Below are 22,623 nucleotides of genomic sequence, written 5' to 3' on the forward strand. Positions count from 1 at the left end.
GTTGGGTGCCCCCAGGGACCCAGTTTTAGCAAGTATCTCTTCTATTTAGCTGACATTTGCTGCCCCATCTGTGGGAAGTTCAGTACTATTGAAGTCAGAGAGAGGCTCCTGTTAATGTTAGTGGCCACTGGATCAGGCTCTTACGATATTCCCTTTCTATCAATATGTTCCCTGACAAGAAGGTAAAGGATCATTCCAAATGTTAGGTCTGCTCCATTCTTTTCTTCTTCAGATGAAAGATGCGTGGTGGTCAGTGTACCAGTATTAAACAACAAATACCAGTAGCACAGTATAAAGAATAGAAATATAGAGCAGCTGTGTTTTACATTTTTTGCTATTTATTTCTTCTTGCTGGTTTTGGGACAATGCATTTGAGGACAGTAGTCACCTAGATGACTGTTAGTGAAAGTATTTACCTAGCATGGCTAGGGATTTGTATGACAAAAGAGAAAAAACATCTGACTTGTTCCATACACTAAAATAGAGGATTAAGAAAGAGGTGAAGCCCAATATTTTAGGGCTAAAATAGATATAGCAGCTGAATTAGCAAATGGGACTGGAACACAGATATTGAAGAGTAAAATGGTAGAGTAGTATTGTAGATTAGTGATGCAACAGACTGTCAAGACAGAAGAAATAACAGTATAGATAAAGCAGAACTTGTTTTCATCAAAAGTGTTTGGGGAAAGATTGTAAAAGTTGTCCCACTGGAGTATTTTCAAGCGTTTGCTATAAACCCTGTAACAGGGCATTCTGGCCCTGGTGTAGGAGCTCTGGGTGATTATCTGGCAGTTAAAAATGCCCAAGGGAAGAGAAAGCAGAGAGCTCAAATCAGAGAAAAAGCACTTTGTGGTTTGGAGGCAGACTGAAACCCAAATAAGCTTGCTTTTAAGAAGGGGCCAGAGTTAAAGGGTCTTTTCCTACTGCCTGGAAAAAGGCCAAAGGTTTTGCTTTATTTGCTTGTTTGTTTGGGACAAGGATTGTTTTTTGTGTTACAAGGACTGGCTGAGGGGCTCCAAAGAGAACAAAGCAAGGCTGCATGACAATAACCTGCTTACAGACCCTTATGGATATAGATTTGGGTGTAGATAAAGAGATCTTCTACTGCTGGAAATTGTGTTGTAATGGGAGGTTTTAACTTCCCAGATACATATTGGGGAAGAAATACTACTAACACCAAACAGATTCCTCTCTCCCTATGTAAGAAATCATTGAAACAAGAAGTGATGCTATTTTAAGCTTGGTTTTGGTAAGAATGCTGTAGAAGAGGTGACCATAAAAAATAACCTTGATTGAATGATCACAAGTGGATTGCGTTTAAATTAAATGGAAGAATATATCAAATAAGGCTGCAACTCGGGGTTTTTTTTATTTTTAAAGGCTAAACTTCGAGAAGTTCACTTCAGATAAGTAGACTAAAGAGGTAAGGGGAATTGAATGTGGAGGAGGCCTGGAGTTTCTTTATATCAGAGGTGAAAACTATTTTGAATTTCTATCCTAAACAAAAGAAAACATGTAGTGAAGGGCTCAAAACTTAAGCGGATAAATAACTACCCCCAAAAAGAATATTTGCCTAGTCAGCAGGGAGTGAATAAGGAAAGGAAAGAAAGATTGGTCATCCAAGAAAGCTATGACTGAGGTTAGCAGTTATGAGAACCATTGGAAAACAAGTTGGATAGTGCATGGAAATTCACTTCTGAAAAATAGTGATTTTTCAGAGATGATTTCAGATGAAATCATAGCTTATTAACTTTGAGCAAGAATACCTTAATTAAAAATAACTTCTATTGATAGGGGTTTCTCTCTCACCTTTCTTGTAAGAGGCATGGGGCTAGAATGGCATTTTTTAAATTGTAAAACAATCATTACATGTATTGGTAGCAGCAAGGGAAGGCTTTATTAGATCTTTAACTTGCAGACATCTTGATGAAAATTTTATGAGCCATTAAAAATCTTGAAGAGAGAAGGTGCAGCCTCAGTGACACTTGTTTATCTTAACCAAAGGCACAGAAGTGTAATCTGTTACAGCTCAGATTATAATGATGTACAGATGCATCTGGTGGATTAATTGGTTATCAAAAGTGGATTGTTCAGTGGAAGGCTAGATAAAGAGAACTATGATATTTTAGGTCACATATTTAAAAGAAAGCTAAGTCTATTTAACATTGAAGCCAAAACTTCAGTTCAGAGCCCTTAGAAGATTATTTACTCCTTGTGAAACCTCACATATTGAATATTTGATAAACAAGTTTAATATACTGGTAGCCAGAGTAAGCTATTGGGGAAAAGAACTAAGTAGGGAAAAGAATATATTGCCTGGAATTTGAACAGTACAGTTACACTAATTGACATCCATATGGGACTTAAATGATTATTTTAATAAGCTGTTTAAGGGAAGAAAATGATATTTATAACAAAAATGTCTGTGCAATTTACCCAAATCATGTATGTGCTTATATATTGTACCAGGCTGGGTAATGAGCCTGAAATAAGGAAATATTTAATGCCTCTGTAAACACCCAACAAATAACATAGGAAGTAAAAACATTTTAAAAAAGACATTGTGACATGTAATTGAGCTGTCTCCTGAGCAGCCTTTCTACTTGTAGCTGCTCCGCAGAGCTGGTATTGAAAAGATGCTGTAATCCTGATTAAGTAAAGAAGCTTCAGATAGGATTATACCTCTGGTCAAAATTAGAAGGAACATTTGCCATCTGGGGACATACCGTATTTACCAGAATCCAAGATGACTGAATTTCAGATAGTGCTCCAATGTTTAGATTCTAGACATTGAAAAATTAGAAATTTGTTATAATTTTCCATGTCTAGAATCTAATTATTGAAGGGTCATCTGAAACTTGCCCCCCACTGCTGCACTCAGGCAAGCAGTGGCAGAGGGGCAGTCAGTGCCACAGCAATGAAGTTTGGTACTTGGTGCAAGGTCCGCAGAGGCAGCCCACCCTTGCTCTGAGCACAGATCCAGAGGGCACATGCCCTCCCATGCTTGCCTGGGACTGCATGCAGTAGAGGTACCCACCCTTTCCCCGTCCCCATGCCCCCCCACATGAGCTGCTTGCAGCTCTGTCCCATGCCCTGTGCCAATTGGGCAGTGCTTGTTGGTGCTCCTTCACTTCGGTGCCCAGGGTGGTTGCCCCAATTGCCCCTTTCTTGCTATGGTACTGGGGACAGGTGGTGGTGGGGCAGGTGGTAGGTGAGTCAAATGGCCTGCCCCCTACTTCTTGCCTCCTGCCTCTCCTGCCACTTGCACCCCTCTTGCCTGCCCCCCATGATCCTGTCCATCACCAAGTACCTTTGCTTTGCAGCTCCAGCTGGGGCCTTATTCTGGCCACCAGGAAGGAACACAGAGTTCATGCTGCTTCTGTCCCTAGCCTGGCCATGTATCAGCTGTTGTGATGTTTTAAATTTAAGTAAATAAGGTAGTATTTCCATAAGAAATAAGTCCATACTCTCATTAATGTGTCATAAGCCAAAAAATGGGGAAAAAAATCAATCGCTTGTTTACTGCATGTCATGTTGTTCATCCTGGATCATGCTGAACTGTACAATCCATCAAAGATGTCAGGCTATACTTGACAGTGATGCTTGCGAAGACTGCTGTGGGAGTCTATCCTTACTGAATATATAAAATAGCCAGATTTTAAACAGTTTAGTCAAATTATTCTTTAGCAAAAAACTGGAGGAGGACTGGACATTTGTTGAATACATAGTTTAGAAAAAGAATACATGTCAAGGAAAATAATCCTTACACTGAAATGTATAAGTCTGTGAATGGGCTCATAAGGTAAGTAGTCGAATCTCCATTCCAAAATTTTTAAAATTAAAATCAGTAGAAAATGAGGACATCCTTGAGAGGACAGCCCTATCTTGGTAGGGAGTTGGAGTAGGTGATTTTAGGTGTTGTCCTTACTGTTTTTGTTCCATCTCTATTTTCTGTGATTCTGTGACAACATTATAAATCCTACTTGAAAAACAAATTTGAAACAGACGATAAATTTAAAAAAGAAAAGCAATGAAAGTGAATATTGCAAAAGTAAAACGAATGTAATCGTAATGCAAGAAGGTTAGCTAAATGAAAAGTTAGGTTCTCTGCTCCAAAAAATGGGTGCCTAACTTGAACCTAGTCTGGTGATTAACATTAGCACAGATTAAGCAAATTGACTGTGATGTTTTTCTAGCTACGCATTATCAGAATACGATTGATGTTCATTTCATAGAGCATGGGGAGTTGTACCTACAGTAATATCTCTCTCTGAAAACAAAATGACTATCCTTTTATTTGTGTAAGATGTGATCGTGGGTGAGTATAATGAAACTATGGTGTAGTGATTAACTATTATGAAATATGATTATTTGCTTTATTTATTGAGAAGCAGTTCTAAGGAAAAAAGATTAAAGTTATGGAACTAGCTTTGCTTTTTCTTAAATTGAAAGTGGTATCAGCTGTTAGAAAGCAGGAAATCAGTTCTGTGTTCTGTTTTCCTTTCTAGCAGAGTAGAAATCTTAACACCCACTAAGATACAAAAAGATGTAAAAATATATATTCTGACATCTTGAGTTCTGTAAAGTCTGTTGCTTATTACATAACAATTCCTAAAGAAAATTATTAAATGATAAAGATCCTTAATGAAAGTAAGCTAAGATGAAGCTATTATTATGAAAGCACTATGACTTAATATATATATATGCAATATATTTACGTGTTTACATGTTTAGTTCATGATAATCAACCATCGGCATTCTGTGGGTTCTTGTTTGCTTGATTTGAACTAAATATTTCTGTGATGTCCAGAACATGTCTAATCATCATTTCTATATCAAATAGCAAGTTAAGTATCTCTGTTTATTTAAATTTTGATCAGTTTCCCAGATTTAATAATGTATGTGTGTAAAGAAATTCTAAAATAACATTGAAATAACTCCAAAGAAGAGAATAGTTTTAAAACTTTAATGTTACAACCTTTGGTAAGCTGTTATATGAAGTACCTTCTTTAGCTTTATTAATAGTTTATAAGTAGATGGATAGTATCCACTACATCCTTATAAAGTGTGCATAATCATATTCCATAGAGGTGGAGAGCCGAGGTAGTAAATTTTGCTGCTGGCTGAGACCATTGTGTATGACTACTATGCAGCATTTATAGCTTTCCCAAAGTTACTATTCTACTTGAGCTGGAATAGCAACCTCGGCTCCTTCTTGCCAGCTGACTGAGGGGTTGGGATTGTTGGGGCCACTCAAAAACCTGCTGCCATTGATTTTATACCTGCACATTTGTTCTGAAGCCACAAAAGAAGAATTATGCTGCAACTAGCAATATTATTAGCTCCAACAAGGATTTCCACTGAGAATGTCTGGTAGACAGCACTGTGTATGAAGTGGTTACATCCTAGATCAGGGGTAGGCAACAGGTGTCAGAGCATGCATATTGCTTGGGATATGCCCCTCAGGGTGGGGAAGGGGCTGGGGATTGGGCCCGTTGCAGCTTCCCTGCCATCCACGCCTGGCACACCAACATCTTACAAGTCAAGGGGTTTTTTAGCACTCTGCCCAAAAACATTGCCATCACCCTGTCCTAGATGCTTCCGCAGTCCTGACTCACCTTGCTGTGTGTGGGATATTTACAAATTTGAGGACAAGAGAATCTCCGGTTCTCTCTTCCATGGGTTTATGACACCTTAACAATGTTCTTCTTGCTGCTGTGGTTTCCTTTGCATGGGAAAACAGGGCCCATAGTTTTAATGGAAATATTTTCATATATATATAACACCCAGTTATATATATATATATAAGCATACTGATTAATCAGGGATATAAGGATCAATAGAACAGGATCAATAGAAGGATCTATCTATCTGTCCATCTATCTATCCGTCTGTCTCAGTTCTATTGATCTTTAGATCCCTGATTAATAATATATATCTGTTCTATTGATCTGTAGATCACTGATTAATAAGTCTGCTTTTCAGAGCTGCTGAGTACCCACAGCTTTGACTAATTTTGGTGGAAGCCGTGGAACTCAGCAGCTCTGAAACAATAGTCCACCTACAGAGGTACCTATTAATTGGGATGTCTAGAATTTGTATCGGTATGGCTTAAACGAAAAAATTAAATATCATCAGACGAGATCAGCCCTGGTCTGCATGGTTCTGACAGGTTTTTAGGGATGTACCACTTACTATGTAGATGACCTGTTAAAGTCACTTCTCTTCCATCACATTGGCTTCTTTTCAGAAGAAATAATTTGACAATTGAATATTGAAATATTAAAAAGATGTCAATTCACAGTGAGTACTAAGAGCTCAGCCTTAAAACAGTGCTTCATTGAAAAAGTACAAGGAGCAACAAGATATAATTTTTTCAAATCTGACTTTCCCAGGAACCTGTATTGTTTTTAAAGGTGTCAGTGTTTTCTTTTTAGTCCCTGAGCTGATGTCTATGTTGTGAGAGATGTCCTTTAAAAAAATGCCTTTCCCCAGTTTCCTTAAGAGAAATTTGGGATAACTAAAGGAGGCAAATTAATCAAGATAATGCAATTAAAGTATTTAATGTAGGTTATTTGGTTATTCTGTCCTAAACAGATGCTGCATATTCCACAATGAGACTCATTTATTTACAAGTCACATTTTCCCATACACTGTGGTAGGGGCAAACGATTAGTTAAAATAAAAAGTATTGCTGAATATAAAGAGTTACCACTAAATAAACAGTATGCAGAACATACGTATGCAGAAAGAGACTAGTAGTAATGCCCCCTATTTTTAAAGTGCCTGATCTACCTTTATGCTGTTGTCAGAAATAGTGTGTTGTTTTGATGACCAGAATTGTGTAGCTTTAATTACTGAAAACTTCTCTTTTAATTGAAAAGCACATGAACTAGTTTTGTCTTTTATATAGGATGAAACTGATTTAAGACTCTTTCCCCTAGGAGGAAAAAATAATTTCACACTTGACCAACGATTTTTTACCCTACTTCAATATTTGCATTTATGTTGATTTATATATCCTGAAAGGTGAAGTTTGTAGAAAAGCAAACCATCTGTCACAATTTATAATACTGACCATTAATTATAGCCACCAATAATTACTCAAAACATATTTGGGCCTCATTCTGATACTAATTTATACTCTAGTACAGTAGGACCACATCTACTGAAATCAAGGGAGCTGCACTGGTGTAAACTTAATGTATGTGAGATCAGAATATAATCTGTTGTACTTCAGTTTTGTCTTGGACTGAATTATGGCTTGTGCCTAGGTATAAACTCCTTCCACCTTGTGAATATCTTTTCAATATATAATGTGTGAAATGCTGTCATGACTTCCATCTTCAGCGCCCCCCTCCCTAACAAAACAAAACACACAAACAAAAACCAACACAAAACCCAAGCATTTAATTACCATTTGGCTCTGACAAAGTACCTTTTCTTAACACAAGAGCTGTTGTCCCAAAATGATAATAAAAGTTAAGTTACACTGGAGATAGCTCCATTTCCAAGTATTCACAGCAATGCTAATTTGATCCAACAGTACTGGAGTTTGTGGAATTTAGAAATAACGGGCTGGAACCATTTAAAACAACATTTTCTTATGAGATTCACTGCTGCTGGTTTTGTTTTTAAAAAATAAATTCTGCTGTTGCACCTTTTGAGGGCTGCATTATTACTACAAAGAAAAATTTTATATCCATCTTTTCTTGCTTTCAGGTTTTTGCCAGAATGAGTGAAACACCTTCACCCAGTCATTCAGTGATTCAGCCAAATTCAGCAGAAAGTGAACAGACTTTGTCTACCCGACACCTCAATGTCACTGAGCCTGTTGTGGCCAAACGAATCTGTTTTTATAAAAGTGGAGATCCTCAGTTTAATGGGATCAAAATGGTTGTTAATAATCGAACTTTCAAAACTTTTGATGCCTTGCTGGACAGCTTGTCCAAAAGAGTTCCATTACCTTTTGGGGTGAGAAATATTAGTACACCACAAGGAAGACACAGCATCACCGATTTGGAAGACCTTGAAGATGGAAAGTCTTACATTTGTTCTCATCAGAGGAAAATAAAGCCCATTAACTTGGAGCAGGCAAGGAAGAAGCCATTGCCCTGGCAAATCAGCAGGCCTGTTAGTGCTCGTCGCCGAGTAGTGCAGCTAGCCAGGGAGAATGAAGGTCAGAGAGATGGTGCTGTCAAAATAACAATCCCTAAAAAGCTGCTCGTTTTCAAAAATGGAAATGTGAGAATCAGGCGCACAATAGTTCTGGGTAAGAAGAACACTCAAAACTTTGAGGCATTTTTGGATTATATCAGTGAGTCGATGCAATATCCAGTTGCAAAGCTATATACCACCGATGGCAGAAAGGTGAGAATAAGAAATGGTATCAGTAATGTTTATCACAATGGCTGCTCCAAGAATATAGCCAGGAAAAATCAAATTATTGGTTTGGTGGCCTGAGTGGCCATCAGTAGAAGCTCCCTGTGCCTTAACTTTCAGTTATCTGTTACCTCTCTACAGTGAGGGTCCTTCCAAATTCCTCAGGTTCTGAGAAAACAAGACAAATCTTGGAAAGTATAGATTGGAAGCTAGGGAGTTTTTAACTGAACATGATAAAAGATCAGTTTTCTCTAAAAATGCTTTCTTCTCTGTCTAATTGAATCAGTGTTCCTGCTTCATGGTCCTCCCAGAGGTGTATACTCAAACTTATATGCACATCCAGGAACGTGTAGCACTCCCAAAACCCTGCATGTCTGTGGGACGTACATTAAGCAGTGGTACTTTTGAATTCTATTTCTATTCCCCCAAGTAGTGAGGATCTGTCAGTGCTGAAGAAGAAACTGCTCTACCCATCTCCCCCATAAAAATGTACTAGCTGGTGTAGGAGCAAAGGACTATGCCCAGATGTCAAAACTGGATCTCATGTGTAGCTCCAACATTGCTAGGATACAGCTCATGTTTTAATCAAAGTAGATTTTTACCATGATTTCTAAATTACATGTAATACGCAACAGCAAGATGTTGTTTTCGACAATATCTACCTATATTAGGTCTTTCATTTTTTTTCATTTTTTTAACAACTGAACTCTTTCTTTGTTATCATTTGAATGAGACAGAAATGGATGTCTGAATGATTGCAAATTGTTGCAGGAGAAAATTAATTCTCTCAGGATGGATGTCATCTCTGTTCACAGTTTCATACACGCATATACTCTGGCTTCAAGGCAATTGGGTGCATCTACACAAGATGCTTATGGTGCAGTTGCCTAATCAGCTCTGCAGTACAGCATCACTGGTCTACACATGTGGAACTATTAGTCCAGAATAAACTAATTAACTCTGCTGTAGGTTAGTACTGCCAGATGCAAGTACTATCCCATGGTGGAGTTATTTACTCCACTGCAATGCATATGTAAACGCTGCACCCGGGAGCAATAAACTCCAGCATGAACTACAACGGAGTTTATAATGTCACATTAATATTTACATGTAGATGCACCCATTCATTCCCTCTACTGGGGTAAAACAAATTCTATATCTAAAACGAACTTTTAGGAAGCACTGCTTCTCAGAATCATCCTTTATACATGGTTTCTGTGAATCATGCTTCCAGCATCATTTATACATGCTTTCATAGAACACAGGCCTAGTATTGAAATACTGGAATATAGTGTCATATGCAGCTCTGAGATTTTTAAAAGGGGTGATGGGAGCAACAAGTGGCACTGCAGGGGTGGCTGCACCTTAGTTCCCAGCCTCCCCACCTCCCATAGGTGGGGCAGACCACACCACAGAAGCAGCAGCCACAGACTTTTTTAAAGTGCCCACAAGAGGTAAGACTTTCCCAGCTGCATGCTCTGTGGCACCCCACTCTGCTCAGTTCCCATCTCTGCCTAGCCCTCTGGGTACAGGAAGAGAAGGAAGTAGAGATCCACCTGATGCCACTGTTGCTGTCCAAGGCACTCTGTCTCCACTCCAGTCAGGGCAATGGAGAGCAGCTGCACAAGGAGTCATGTTTGGCTGGGCACAGCAGCAGCAGTGCCTGGGTTCCCTTTCCTTGTGCCTGCTCTCAGGCTGGTGGAGCACACCCAGAGGGAGCCTGCCTGGTGCTGCTGTTCCCCACTGAGCCTGGCTCCCTGCACAGCCGCTCTGGAGCTCCCTCCTGCCCCTGGGTCAATAGGACAGTGGCAGTTGTATACAAGGCTGGGGAGTCGGGAGTGGAAGGGAAGGGGACATGCCACTAAGCACAGAATGGAAAGAAGCAGGTGTGGAGAAAGGTGGATTCTGACCTATTTCAGGGATTCAGATTCCTTGGCTGCTGTTTCTACGGTGTAGTCTGAAAAGAGGGTGTGACCATGTTACTGCACCTGCTCTTGATCTGCCCCTGTATGAAACATAGTGCTTATTTAACAGCTGGCTGCAACACTATGTAAATATAGTGAAGAAAGGAACAAACAAGATGAAGAGAAGAAACCCTTTGTATTACTACTGCTAGTTACTAATGCAGAGAAATTGATGTTCTTTTTTTCAGATACCTAATCTTCATGCCCTAGTAATGTGCTCTGGCGTTGTTGTGGCAGCTGGGAGAGAGCCTTTTAAACCAAGCACTTATGATCCTCATAGGTATTCTCTACCTGCTAGATTGCCTGGGATATCCAATCGTGTGTATCCAAAAGCAAATGTCAAGTCAGAGAGTGGAAATAGTAAGTCCGTTTAATTATTTTACATTTTCTCAAGTGATTTGTCTCTTTCAAGCTTTAATATAAAAATAAAATAATAGAAATATGACTGGGATCAAGGGTTTTCAAAAAGGCTAGATGAAACAAACTGTTTGTTTTTACTCGGACTCTGTCTTGCAAACCTGGGAGGAAAAATTAATTTTCTATTCAGAGTTGAAGTTTCTGTTAATAGCTCAGCTAGTAGGCATATTTCTTTTTAAATTGAATTATTTTGAACACACGCAAAGATCTGAAGCATTTTTTATAACATGTGCTCCTTGCCATTAATGTAGTCATATCACCCTGTTCACGCTGTTTATAACTGTGGCTGCAAGAAAACCCACAGCTGCTTTAAAGAATTGCATGGTTCCTTTGTTTGAATTTTCTAACTTGCTGTGCAGTGTTCAGAACTTAGTTTAGTAAATTAAAAGGAGTACTTTGTCATTATCCTTAGTTCCATACGTGCCTATAGCCAACCAGTGCAAATCAGAAAAAGCAAGTCATTTGTTGCTTCACCTATACACCTCCTTTCAACCTCAGTTACCTCTTTCTTACCACTTACTTGCTCATATGTATCTTCAGTTTTGTACTGAACAACCAATATGCAGCCTGAATTCTGACTATGCTTATCTTCTATATGTACATGAGTCCTGACTGAATGTAGATTAGGAAAGGCTTTCATAAGTTGCAGTGTATTTAAGTTTACACCTTGGTTTGCATTAGTTTACATAGGTGAGGAGCAGACTAACTATTTATTAATACCATGTACCTGTACAGGCGCATTCCCATACTGGAGTGCTCCTTTGGTGCTCTGTTGGCATGACTTCCCCAAGGGCTGAAAGCCTGGGAAGCAGTGCTGGAGGTGTCAAATATCTCTGCACTAAGTCACTGGAATATGAAAGGCTTTCCGTGATTCTGAAGCCTTGTTGTGAAAAGAAACTTTTTAAGTGCTAAGCCTTTACACAAGATACTAGGCTTTACCTGTAGAGACCTCTTCTACATCCTGCTCAGTCTGTCATGTTCCCACCAAACCTATTCATTTTAGCTTTTCTCCACCTGACTTTCTGAGCCTACCCTGATATCCCCTGGCCTGCACAGATTGTTTTCCTACCTCACCAGGACCGTGCAGAAAATAGCTGATGAATCAAGTAAAAATGTTGAAATCAAAATATGATGAATCAATTAAGAATGTAAGAAAGAGCAAGTAAGAATGTTTTGAGGAAATTAAATGTCTGGAGAAAAACAAACAAAGGTTGTCAAAATGTTTTTCTTTCTCATCCAAATTGTGCTTATAGTCAGAGATATAGGTTGGCAGCACTAGAAAACATACGCAAGCTGTAAATATAAATGGGTTGCCATTTTATTAAAATACTTAGTGAATTTTACTAAAAATGGCAGGGGCTTGTAAAGTTCTAGTAATATTCCTTTGACCGAAATAATTAACATAGACTTAGAAAACTCATTAAAACATGAACTTTGAAGGTTAGGTAGAATTACAGCTGTTAAAATTAATATGTTAACTCAAACTAATTTTCTGTTCCAAACCCTACCTATTATAGTACCAACCAATCTCTTAGATGAATAGCAGACTCTGATAAATAAATTTATAAGAAATAAGAAACCTAGATTAAAAAATCCCATTCTGCAAATGCAACAGCAAAAGGGAGCAATGTTCCTTCCAAGTATTAAATATTACTATTAAAGCAGCTAACTTAGAAATTTAGTGAATTGGATCACACCAATTTACAGTAAGTACTGGGTAAAGATAGAGCAACCATATTGTCTAACAGTCAAACTTAATATATTACCATGGCTAAAAAAAAATGTCCAGGCCAAATTCAGTATATAATTACCGCTTTATGAAAACATTAATGAAAACCTGGGATAACACAAATAAGAAATTAGGCTCTTGCCCATCTCCTTCTGCACCTATATATAATAACACAGAATTTAATCCTTACAATTTATTAGGAAGCATTAATATCTGGGAACATATTAGTATGATATATTTTGGGCAATTATTTGAAGAAAATATATTTAGATATTTTGAAGAAATATAACACTGGTGACATAAAAATCCCATTTTTCCAATGCCTGCAATTGAGACACTTTTACAACACATTCCCAAAGAAAGATAAACCTCAGTAGAAATTTGACATATTTGAGAAAATATTGGTTACACTTATGAAACACATAGGCCTATTTTCTGCACTATTATAAAGTAATTTTAAATAGCCATATAGAAGAGAAAATGCTGTTTTTGACATAGTGGGCTAAAGGACCTGGATTAGAAATTAGTGCTGAAGAATGGGAGGCCATCTGAAACAATGATCCTCAAACATTCATTTGTACAATAATAAAATAATTAAGAAATCCCATATTAACGGCATCTTGCTCCACTCAAAATTAAACATAGTTATTGTACAGGAACTGAGAAAAGTTGCGGGGATCACAGTCGGTTAGGAAGATTCTACCACATATGGTGGCTGTATCCCAGAGTTAAACTGTTCTGGAAAGAAGCTGGAAATATGGTAAGGGAAATAACCAGATGGCAACATCAGATAACCCCTCAATGTTCCTGTCGAACTTTCACGAGAGGTCTGAAACATGTAAGAGTTGCAAGGAATTGATCACTCATCTTCTAGTAGCTGCAAGGATGGAAGAGGAGTGACACCCCTGGAATCACTGACAGGTTTTAAAAAGTTTGGGAAGCTTTAGTAATGGAAATATTGTCCGATCAAGCTAGTGTCCAATAAGGGAGAAAAAAAAAAGATGCTCACTTGGAAATGTGGTGGGCATTTTTGGAATTTGTTAAAAAAGAATCAAACTAGACAATTTGAGAAAGTTTTTTGAATCTTGAAGGAAAGTGCATGTTCTATGAGCTATACAAAAAGCTAGAACTTTTGGTTCCAAAATGATACTTTTTATTAGACCAACAGGGAAATGGCAAGAAAAATGTCCTTTTCTGTAAGCTTTCAGGATCAAAGTCCCTTTGTCAGGCGCTGGGAAAAGTATTTAAGAACAAATTTCTAATACATTTAAGAGCAGAGATGAGTAGAAAATAGTGAAATCTGAATTATGCAGAGTTCTAAGGGAAAAAGAGTGGGTGAATTATTTCAGAGAGATAAAGAAATGGAAAAGCTTAACATCAACTGAAACATAAAGGAACTGTGAGAAACTGAAAGGAAGAGAAAACACAGACTCCTGTGGACAATGACTTGGGTTAAGGGAGCACTGGTGAAGGAATATAAGTATCTATCTTTATGTTGTATCTATCTATAAGTATATAAGAATAAGTATATAGATATCAATAGGTATCTATCTATATATTGGGGGGTCACATGCATCTTTAAATGTTAATTCTGTTGTTTGATAAATTGGATTCATTAATAAAGTATGTTCTTTTTCTTAAAAAAAGAAAAAACTTAAGAAGCTGGGAGATCTAAAAAGTTCCAACAGTTAAACTTCTTGAAACTCAATTAATTTGTGTGTTAACATTAAGTGCTGTATCTGAGACCATGATATAAATTTATAGGAACTTTAATTCTATTGTTTCTTAAAGTCTGTCAAAATGAGATTTTTCTTATGAAAGGTCTGTGGTCCCTGGAATAGGAATTAGTCTGTGCAAGTCAGGAAATCTAAATTTATGTGTTTGTGTATATAGCAGTGACAAGTGTACTTGTGAAAAAAAGCCTATACATCTAAAAATTCCCCTGAGAAAAGAATATGCTTAATTTTAAGCCAGGAACAGTCCCATTGAAGTCAAATCAATGTTAAGCCTGTTTTATTGGATTAGAGACATATCTGAAACATTTAAAATAAGTTCCAATGACTGTATAGTGCCCCTGTTTGAGAGTATATATTTGTTATCAATGTTTTCATGTATGTCTCAGATTCTGACTGTGTGCACTAATGGCTTTACTTGCACATAACACCTCCTAAGAAAAGAAGATCACTTAGAAAATTCTGGTTAAATTTCACTTTGCATTCTTTTGGTCTCCTGCCCATTGTTTTACTTCAATAAAGATAGATGAAATTTTTGTCAGAGTTGAGTTAGTTCACAGTAGTAAAAACACAGTTTAGAAATATTTAAATTTTGTGCAAATACATTGAGAGCCCGATGCAAAGCCTTTTTAAGTCAATGGGAATAATCCTATTGGCTCTTCTGGACTTGGGACCAGGCCTTTGAGTATTATATTATATAGTTTGCTTTGTAACTGCAAATTACAGTCTTCTTAGAAATATCAGGTTCAGTATTTTAATGTACAGCTTTATGAAGAAGTATAATGTACAGGCCTGACTACACAGTTTTTATTTATATGTCTAGTCAATGGCACTACACACATAACCAAGGATTACTCACATAAGTAAAGAGTGGTCAGATGCCTTGGCATTATCTCTTTCTTATCTTTTATGTCCACTGGGGTCATGGACTGTGAGGAACCTTCTAGCAGAGTTTAGGAGGATAGTGTAAGAAACAGAGGAAGGTTGGATTGTCGATACTTACAGTCTTCAAAAGAGAAGTAATCTTCCCTTGAGACTTTAATGTTAGTAAGTTAACAGTAGAGAACAAGGAAGTCAGCTTAGCCCATTCAACCAACCATTCTCTTCAGCTTTTCTTTGACATAGTTCTTGAGCCTCTAGAGGCTATAGGAATATATATAATATAGGACAGGGCCTAGAAACTGAAACTTAGAGAGATTTATTTTCACTTTCATTTACAGGTTTATCACCCATTAACCTTAGTGTTGTTATGTATTAACACGCATTCAGAGAGTGAATTAATTCATCTATGACTATTAAATTGTAGGGAAGGGAGTAAAGAAAAAGCCCAATCATTTGAAAATCTGGGCGTCTGTTAAAGGCATGGAGCATATTACACTACCAATTCAGTGGGAACTGAGAGCATTCAGCATATTGGAGACTTTAAACTTAGTGTTATTCAAAGAACCCAGTGGCAAAATGAAATGAAGGGCACCAGAGGAAACATCCTTGACCCTTAATAAAATTCTCTTATGTTTCTGTCATTAACAAGTACATACTGAATTAGAGGATTTAATTCACTGATTTAAATAGTTTTCTTTATAGTTCAATACTTAGATCAAACCCACTCTTCCCTCCCCTAAAGTAGCCTTCTTTGGGTTCTTTTTCACTATTTTTCCCCTTTTTTTTGTCTCCTTTCTTTGCTGCCTGTCTGCTGTCTATCCATCTGGATGCTGTGAATGTTGTCTCTTCTACACTTTCCATCTTATGTTGTGGACGTGGGTGCTTTCAATGTGAATACTGAAAGTGAGTGCTCAGTTGGCTTCAAGCTCAAGATCTCAGATCTACTCAGTTTCTTCTGAGAGAGGGTACAGCAATGATAACAACTCAGATTCCTCTTATGCAGCAGATAATTATATGGGCGTAGCAGAAAATCATTCCCATATCAGTGAAGATTTGTCCTTTGCACAGTGTGAGGATGACATTGAAAAATCTGTTCACCTTAATCAAGATGGCAGTATGACAGTTGAGATGAAGGTTCGATTCAAGATAAAAGAGGAAGAAACAATAAAATGGACAACCACAGTCAGTCGTGCTGGGTTTTCTAGTAATAAAAATACTGAGATTTGCAATTCTACAATGACCACAAAAGATTGTTTAACTGATTTAAATATAGCAGCATGTTTAAAACCCATGGAGCCTCCTCTTTTGGAGAACTACAGTAATAATAAGGGTGATGCATTGCAGCAGATCAGCCAAGAAGAGATCAGTAAAGAATCAGAACCTGATTTAAAAAGTTGTGATTATAACATCCGTCAAAACCCTTCTTCAAATATGGATATAAGCAACATACCAGAGGATAAAGTCAGGCCTCATTTTTATAGACCTCCTACACCTGGGCCAAGAAGAGTGCGACAAAAGAAAGCATTAGTTGAAAGTGTCACTGTGGCATCTGACAATGTAGTTCAGAAAAAGATGGTAGGACAATTTTCCTATAGTGAAGAAACAGATGATGGGGAAAGCAAGTCTGCGTATTGCATGGTTAGCCATTCTAGCAACAAAAAATCAAGTATCAATAATCCAAATCTCAGTGAAATTAGTGACAATGGTTTAGCAGATCTTTCTTTAGAAAACAAAAAAAGTGGAGAAATGCCCATTAACATAAACCACAAAAGATGTGCGTTAATGGAAACCACCAAGAAGATGACATTAGAGATGCCTGATGAGGGCACATTACTTCAGGACATTGTGGAGAAATCAGTTGTGGAGGAAGACATATGTAGCAGTTTAGAATCAGGCTGCAAAGGTTTTATGCCTTCCTCAAGAATTTATCATGCAACTAGGCCAGTTTCTGCAGACAACATACATTCTCTTTATGAGCCAGCTGAAAATAAAGAAATAAAAAGGCCATCGAGTTCTTCCATCTGGTATTCAGAATTGCCCCAGCCACAAAATAAAGACAGAATATGTAAGCCATCTGATTTATTACCTTCTTTTCAAAGAATAATTCCCACAACTTGTACTGGAAATGATCAGATGTATACAACAGGATCAACAAGTACTAAAATTTCTCCTCTGGAGAAAATAAATGTAACAAAAGGACCTTCTACTATTGCTGAGACAGACAATCAATTAAGTGTCAACACTGAACGTGATTGGAGAACACATCCCACTGATGAAAGTTACCCTCCATCTTCCATCAACAAAAAAAAGAAGAAAAAGAAAAAGCCACCGTTGCATTACCTAGAACAAGATAGACATTCATCCCACAGTCAACAAGATAGTGATATTACAGAAGAAGGAACTGTTCAGAGTGAGGAAATGTCTCAAGAAATGTGCACTGCGAGTGAAAATGCACTGGAGTTGACATCTCAGGTTACAGACACATACTCTGAAATGCTTCAAAAAAGAGCAATAGGATTTTCTGTCAATATCTCTGGTAGTTCTATTAGTTCAAACAAAAATATAGGTTCTGAAAATGAGGTATCTTCTCAGGCTTCAGTGGAGCCCCAAGGAGATGGATTATTATCTAGTAAAAAACCAAAAGCTAATAGACAGCTGACCAAAGTAAAATCCAAAAGGGGCAAAAAAATTAGTTTGCCACAGTCACTAGAAACTGAGCATAACGTTTTAGCAGCTGATTTAAAACATGAAACTAAATGTAGAGAAAATGAGTTGGGTAATGAAAATGAAGGCACATGTCACTCTTTTAATTCTGTAGAACCAATACAAAATTCTTTAGTTGAATCAAATTCATTGACAGAAGTGGCAAATAGTCATAGTTCAGAAATAGAAAAGGGGAATATTCTTTCAGATGGTTCACACAAATCTTGGAAGAAGCAGAAAAAACAGAAAAAGAAGAAGAAGCCCTGCATCACTGAAAATAAACTAAGTATGTCAGAAAGAGTTGATACACTAGATTCTCTGAAGAAAGAGCATTTTCCAGACAAGGCTGCTGAATGTTCCCTTGAAAACTATGTTCAAAGTTGGCTACAAAATATGTTTTCAAATATTGTTTTGCCTTCAGAAAAATTAACTCCAATAAGCAGAAAAGGGAATGTAACAAATAGTAAAATTTGTCATTTTCCAATAGAAAATATCAACCTCTCAGAAAGAGAAACTATGCTTATAGCAAATAAGGTTCATGTAACTGGTAAAAACACTGTGACTGAATATAATCTAGCCAAAAGGTCAATAATGCCTCTCAGTGAAATGGAAGCAACTGAAGAATCCACCAAAGAGACCCATGGTGACAAAACTGACTGTTTGACTAGTGCTAATACAGCAATAATGGAAGAAGCCAAGTATTTAGTCGAGTCAGATTTCCAAAAGAATATGAATTTACAAGTGTCTAATGAAATACATGAAAAAAATAGAAAGAAGTTGCAGTCAGAAATTGATACTCAAGCTATTAATGCAGATAAAAGGAAGATGGCTGACATTTCTGTTCAAGTTGATTCAAAAATTGTTGGTAACATTGGAACTGATGCTCAGAATGACTGTATGTCTAGCATGTTGCTACACCAGATACAGTCAACCGTACTGAGCATTCAGAGTGCTCATAGCAGATGTATAGAAAAATCATGTGGTCTTAAAGATTTTTGTTCTCTTTCTTTTCTTGGTTCTTCCCCCAGTCTCTTCCTAGCTTGGCTACTTGTATTGAATTTAAAGGAGAATTTGACTGGCACAAACAAAGAGGATGATCAAAAAATGACCCATGCAGGGTCTGAAATATTTACACTGTTGCAGTTTCTAAAACAAATTGCTGTCAGAGAAAAAGCTCATGACTTAAAGACTGCTGTCCTAAACTTACAAGAATCAGTAGCCGAGCATTTCTTGTGCTCTGAGAAAGACATAGAAAAGCCAGACTCTACATATTGCAGCAAAAACCTTTCCATAGCTGGAATTCAGAAAGTTCCAAAGTTTCATGAGAATGATGACTCTATTGACACTTGCATTCCAAAAAGCACGTTAAATTTGGGGGTAAATGCTGAAATGCAAGAAATGACAGATAGATGTGAAAGCTCTCATGAGGTACAGATGACCTCAGATGTAAATGATTCGGGTGCTCACAAAAGTCTGGTAAATAAAAAAGATGCTAATTCTAATTTCAGCAATTGTAGCCCAATCTCAAATGAAGAAGTGCCTGAAGAAAATGCAACAAAAGGGGATAGGAATAGTTCAATACAAAAATCTCAGGATAAAATCACAGCTATACCATTTAGTAATGAAATACTGGGAATTTCAGAAGATCCTATCTTGAGTGTGCATGGTGTAACTTCTAATGATAAAGGCCATATTTTAGAGGAGGAAAATGCTCAAGTGGAAGATAAAAAAGAGGGTAATACTAATTCAAGTAATTGTATTCTTATTTCAAATGTAGAAGTACATGAGGAAAATGAAGGGAAAGCTGATAGTTCATTAAGAGACTCTCAAGATAAAATCAGAGATACTTCATTCAATAATGAAGAATCAGGGACTTCAGAAGGGCCTAATTCATTTGTTGATCATGTAACTTCCAAAGATGTAAATCATATTTTAGCTCAGGAATGTTCTGACACAAAAGATAAAGATAAGGCCAGTGCAAATTCAAATAATTATATCCTTACCTCAAGTATAGAAGAATTTGAAGGAAATGAAGAAAAAACTGATAGTTCATTACAGGAATACCAAGATACATGCACAGATACATCTTTCAATAATGAAGAATCATGGACTTCAAAAGAACCTAACTCAACCATTGATAGTACAACATCCAGTGATACAGAATCTATTTTACAGCAAGAAACCTCCGAGGTAGAAGATAAAAAAGTGGGTAATACTAATGCAAGTAATTGTAGCTTCACTTCAAAAGGAGAAGTATGTGAAGAGCATGAAGAAAAATCTGAAAATGAATCTCAAGATAAAATCAGAGCTACTTCAATCAATAATGAAGAATCAGGGACTAGAGAAGAATCAAACTTAAGTGTTTATAGTGTAACTTCTAAAGATAGAGATCATATTTTAGATCAGGAATGTTCTGACAGAAAAGATAAAAATGAGACTATTGCAGAATCAAGTAATCATATCCTTGCTTCAAATGCAGAAGTACCTGAAGAAAATGAAGAAAAAGCTGATAGCTCTTTAGAAGAATACCAGGATAAATACACAGATACATCACTCAATAATGAATATTCGGGGGTTTCAGAAGAACCGAACTCATCTGCTGAAAGTGTAGCTTCTAATGAAAGCGATTTGGAACATTCTGAGGTAGATGATGAAAAAGATATTAGGCCTCTTACTGTTGATGAAAATACAGAAGAGCAAGACGTCTTAGAGTCAGTCGAGAAAAGAGAAAGGCCACATGAATGTTGCAAATCACCTGCTGAAACTTCTACAGAATGTGACTGTGAGGAAGACTCTGAAGAGGAAGAACATGGAACTTGTGGTGAAACCTATGAAACCTCTACACCATCCTCATTATCTTTCTGTTATGAGTCTAAGCAAACTACAAAACTGGACGGGAATGAAATTAAAGAGAAATTGCAAGTAAAAGAACTAGAGCATAGGACACATTCAAGTTCTTCTTTTAAATTAAAAAAGTGTTTAAAAAGCCCTGCTACTTCTGACTGGTCAGATTATAGACCAGATACTGATGACAGTGATCATAATTTTAGGGCCTCCAGCGACTTGACCAATGAAAGTGGGGAAGAAGGAATTATTGAAAAAATGTACAATACCGGTTATGTTAAAAGAACTATTGAGCTACTTTATGGTAAAGAAGCAGCTTCTTTTAAGCCTACCTTTCACTTTGGACCTCCATATATGTCTAAAGTGCTTCAAAAGGACACTCAAGAATCCCAGTGTACAATGATGAAAGAAAGCATTCCTCTTTGTCAGGAAAAAAAGCTTAGGTCTGTGGAGAAAAGGGCTTCACTTACATTGGAAGAATTTTCAGAGGAAATAAATAAAGACAAAAATGCTATACTTGTGCCTGAATGTGGTCTTAATAGAGAGGAGAAATACTACAATAATGACTCTTCAGGGCAATATGCAAAGCAACATTGCCAGTCTGGCATATGCATTAATGAAGATGAAGGAGTACTAATTGATAAAGGGAAGTGGCTACTTAAAGAAAATCACTTGATAAGATTATCACCACCTGGAAAGACTGGAATGTATGGCAATGTGGACACAACATCAACAGACTCAACATTGGACAATAATAGTGACGATGCTCCGTACTCACATTTTGGGCATCTGAATCAGTTTCCACCACTCAATGAAATATCTTCTTCAGAACTCGAAGACATAGTTAAACCCTCTGAAAATGTGTGCAGCTACTTCAGTATGCCTCACAATAGTGATTCAGAGCAATTTTCTGATGATTTAAATACTAAAAGCAAACCCAACCTCACTGATAATATCCCACCTCTTTATGCAGGTCATCCAGCCCGTACCTCTGGAGAATTTAGATTACCTGATAATAAGGTGCATCCACTGGAACAGCCTTTAAATGCTGAACCTATACAAAATCAACCAACTAATAGGAGTAATGCCAACAGGAATGCAGTTCAGGAACAAGACTCTTTGGATAAGCTTCATGCTATTTGTGGCCAACATTGTCCAATACTCATGGCTATGATAAAAGCAGTTAATGAGGAAGACCGAGGATATGCCTACCAAAAAGCATCTGACATTGAAAACCTGTTGGGCCTATATTCATTGACAAAACTGAATCAACTTTTGTTAGGGTCAGGCAGAGATTTAATAAAAGATGAAAAAAATCATCTGAAGAACAACTGTATTAATAAGATTGCCTATAATATTTTTAGTAAGGTTTATGCCAACAGTAACTTAGATATTATTAATAGAAATAGCTTGGGCATATTTACACCTTCAGCTCAAATAGGACATAATAATTTAAAGAACTTACATGCAGTGGAGGATATGGCTTTAAATGCACTGGAGATCCGCAACCATGAAAATAATATATCCAAACAAGTACTCAGAGATGTAGCATTAGATAAAAATAACAACGTACCAGATACAAAGGAAAAAATATGCCAAAGCTCAAGAGCAAGCGTAGTTCAAATTGTTGGAGAAAAGTTGTCTCCTCTGTTGACAGATCCAGCAGAAGATTGTCGTTCTGAAATGTTTCACAAGTGCGATACTTTAAATTACATTGAATGCAGTGCTTCAGAAAATATGAAAGATGAACATGACTTTGCCACTGAAGAAGAGAATGTATTTGGTGTAATGGATAATGAAAGCTGCAATGGAGAGAGAGACACTTAATAAAGATATAGGAGTTTCTATAACATTACATTGGTGCAAACATCTCTAATGGGAGGTGGGAATAATGATACTCTCCAGGCCATGTCCGATCAAAAAACCCATAGAGAACAGTACAGGTCCATAACAATTAAAGTTTTGTTAG

The 22,623-nt window shown here is 37.1% G+C and overlaps 2 protein-coding genes across 2 annotated transcripts in view; both read left to right on the forward strand.

Moving 5' to 3' along the window:
* The first annotated feature begins 7,734 nt into the window (after positions 1 to 7,734).
* LOC149869243 (lipoxygenase homology domain-containing protein 1-like) overlaps positions 7,735 to 22,623 on the forward strand; it is a 270,001-nt gene continuing 255,112 nt past the window's right edge. Inside the window, exons 1-2 of the mRNA XM_090037326.1 lie at positions 7,735 to 8,370; positions 10,535 to 10,706. Coding sequence (XP_089893452.1) covers positions 7,735 to 8,370; positions 10,535 to 10,706 — 808 coding nt within the window. The remainder of the gene's footprint in view (positions 8,371 to 10,534; positions 10,707 to 22,623) is intronic.
* On the forward strand, positions 16,122 to 22,481 carry LOC149869244 (oxygen-regulated protein 1-like). The gene is made up of 2 exons (XM_090037172.1): positions 16,122 to 20,000; positions 20,454 to 22,481. The coding sequence occupies exons 1-2, from the start codon at positions 16,122 to 16,124 to the stop codon at positions 22,479 to 22,481; spliced, it is 5,907 nt and encodes a 1,968-aa protein (XP_089893298.1).

Source organism: Crocodylus siamensis, chromosome 3 (genome assembly GCF_052110815.1).
Source record: "Crocodylus siamensis isolate JL-2025a chromosome 3, ASM5211081v1, whole genome shotgun sequence".
In the NCBI taxonomy this organism is placed as follows: Eukaryota; Metazoa; Chordata; order Crocodylia; family Crocodylidae; genus Crocodylus; species Crocodylus siamensis.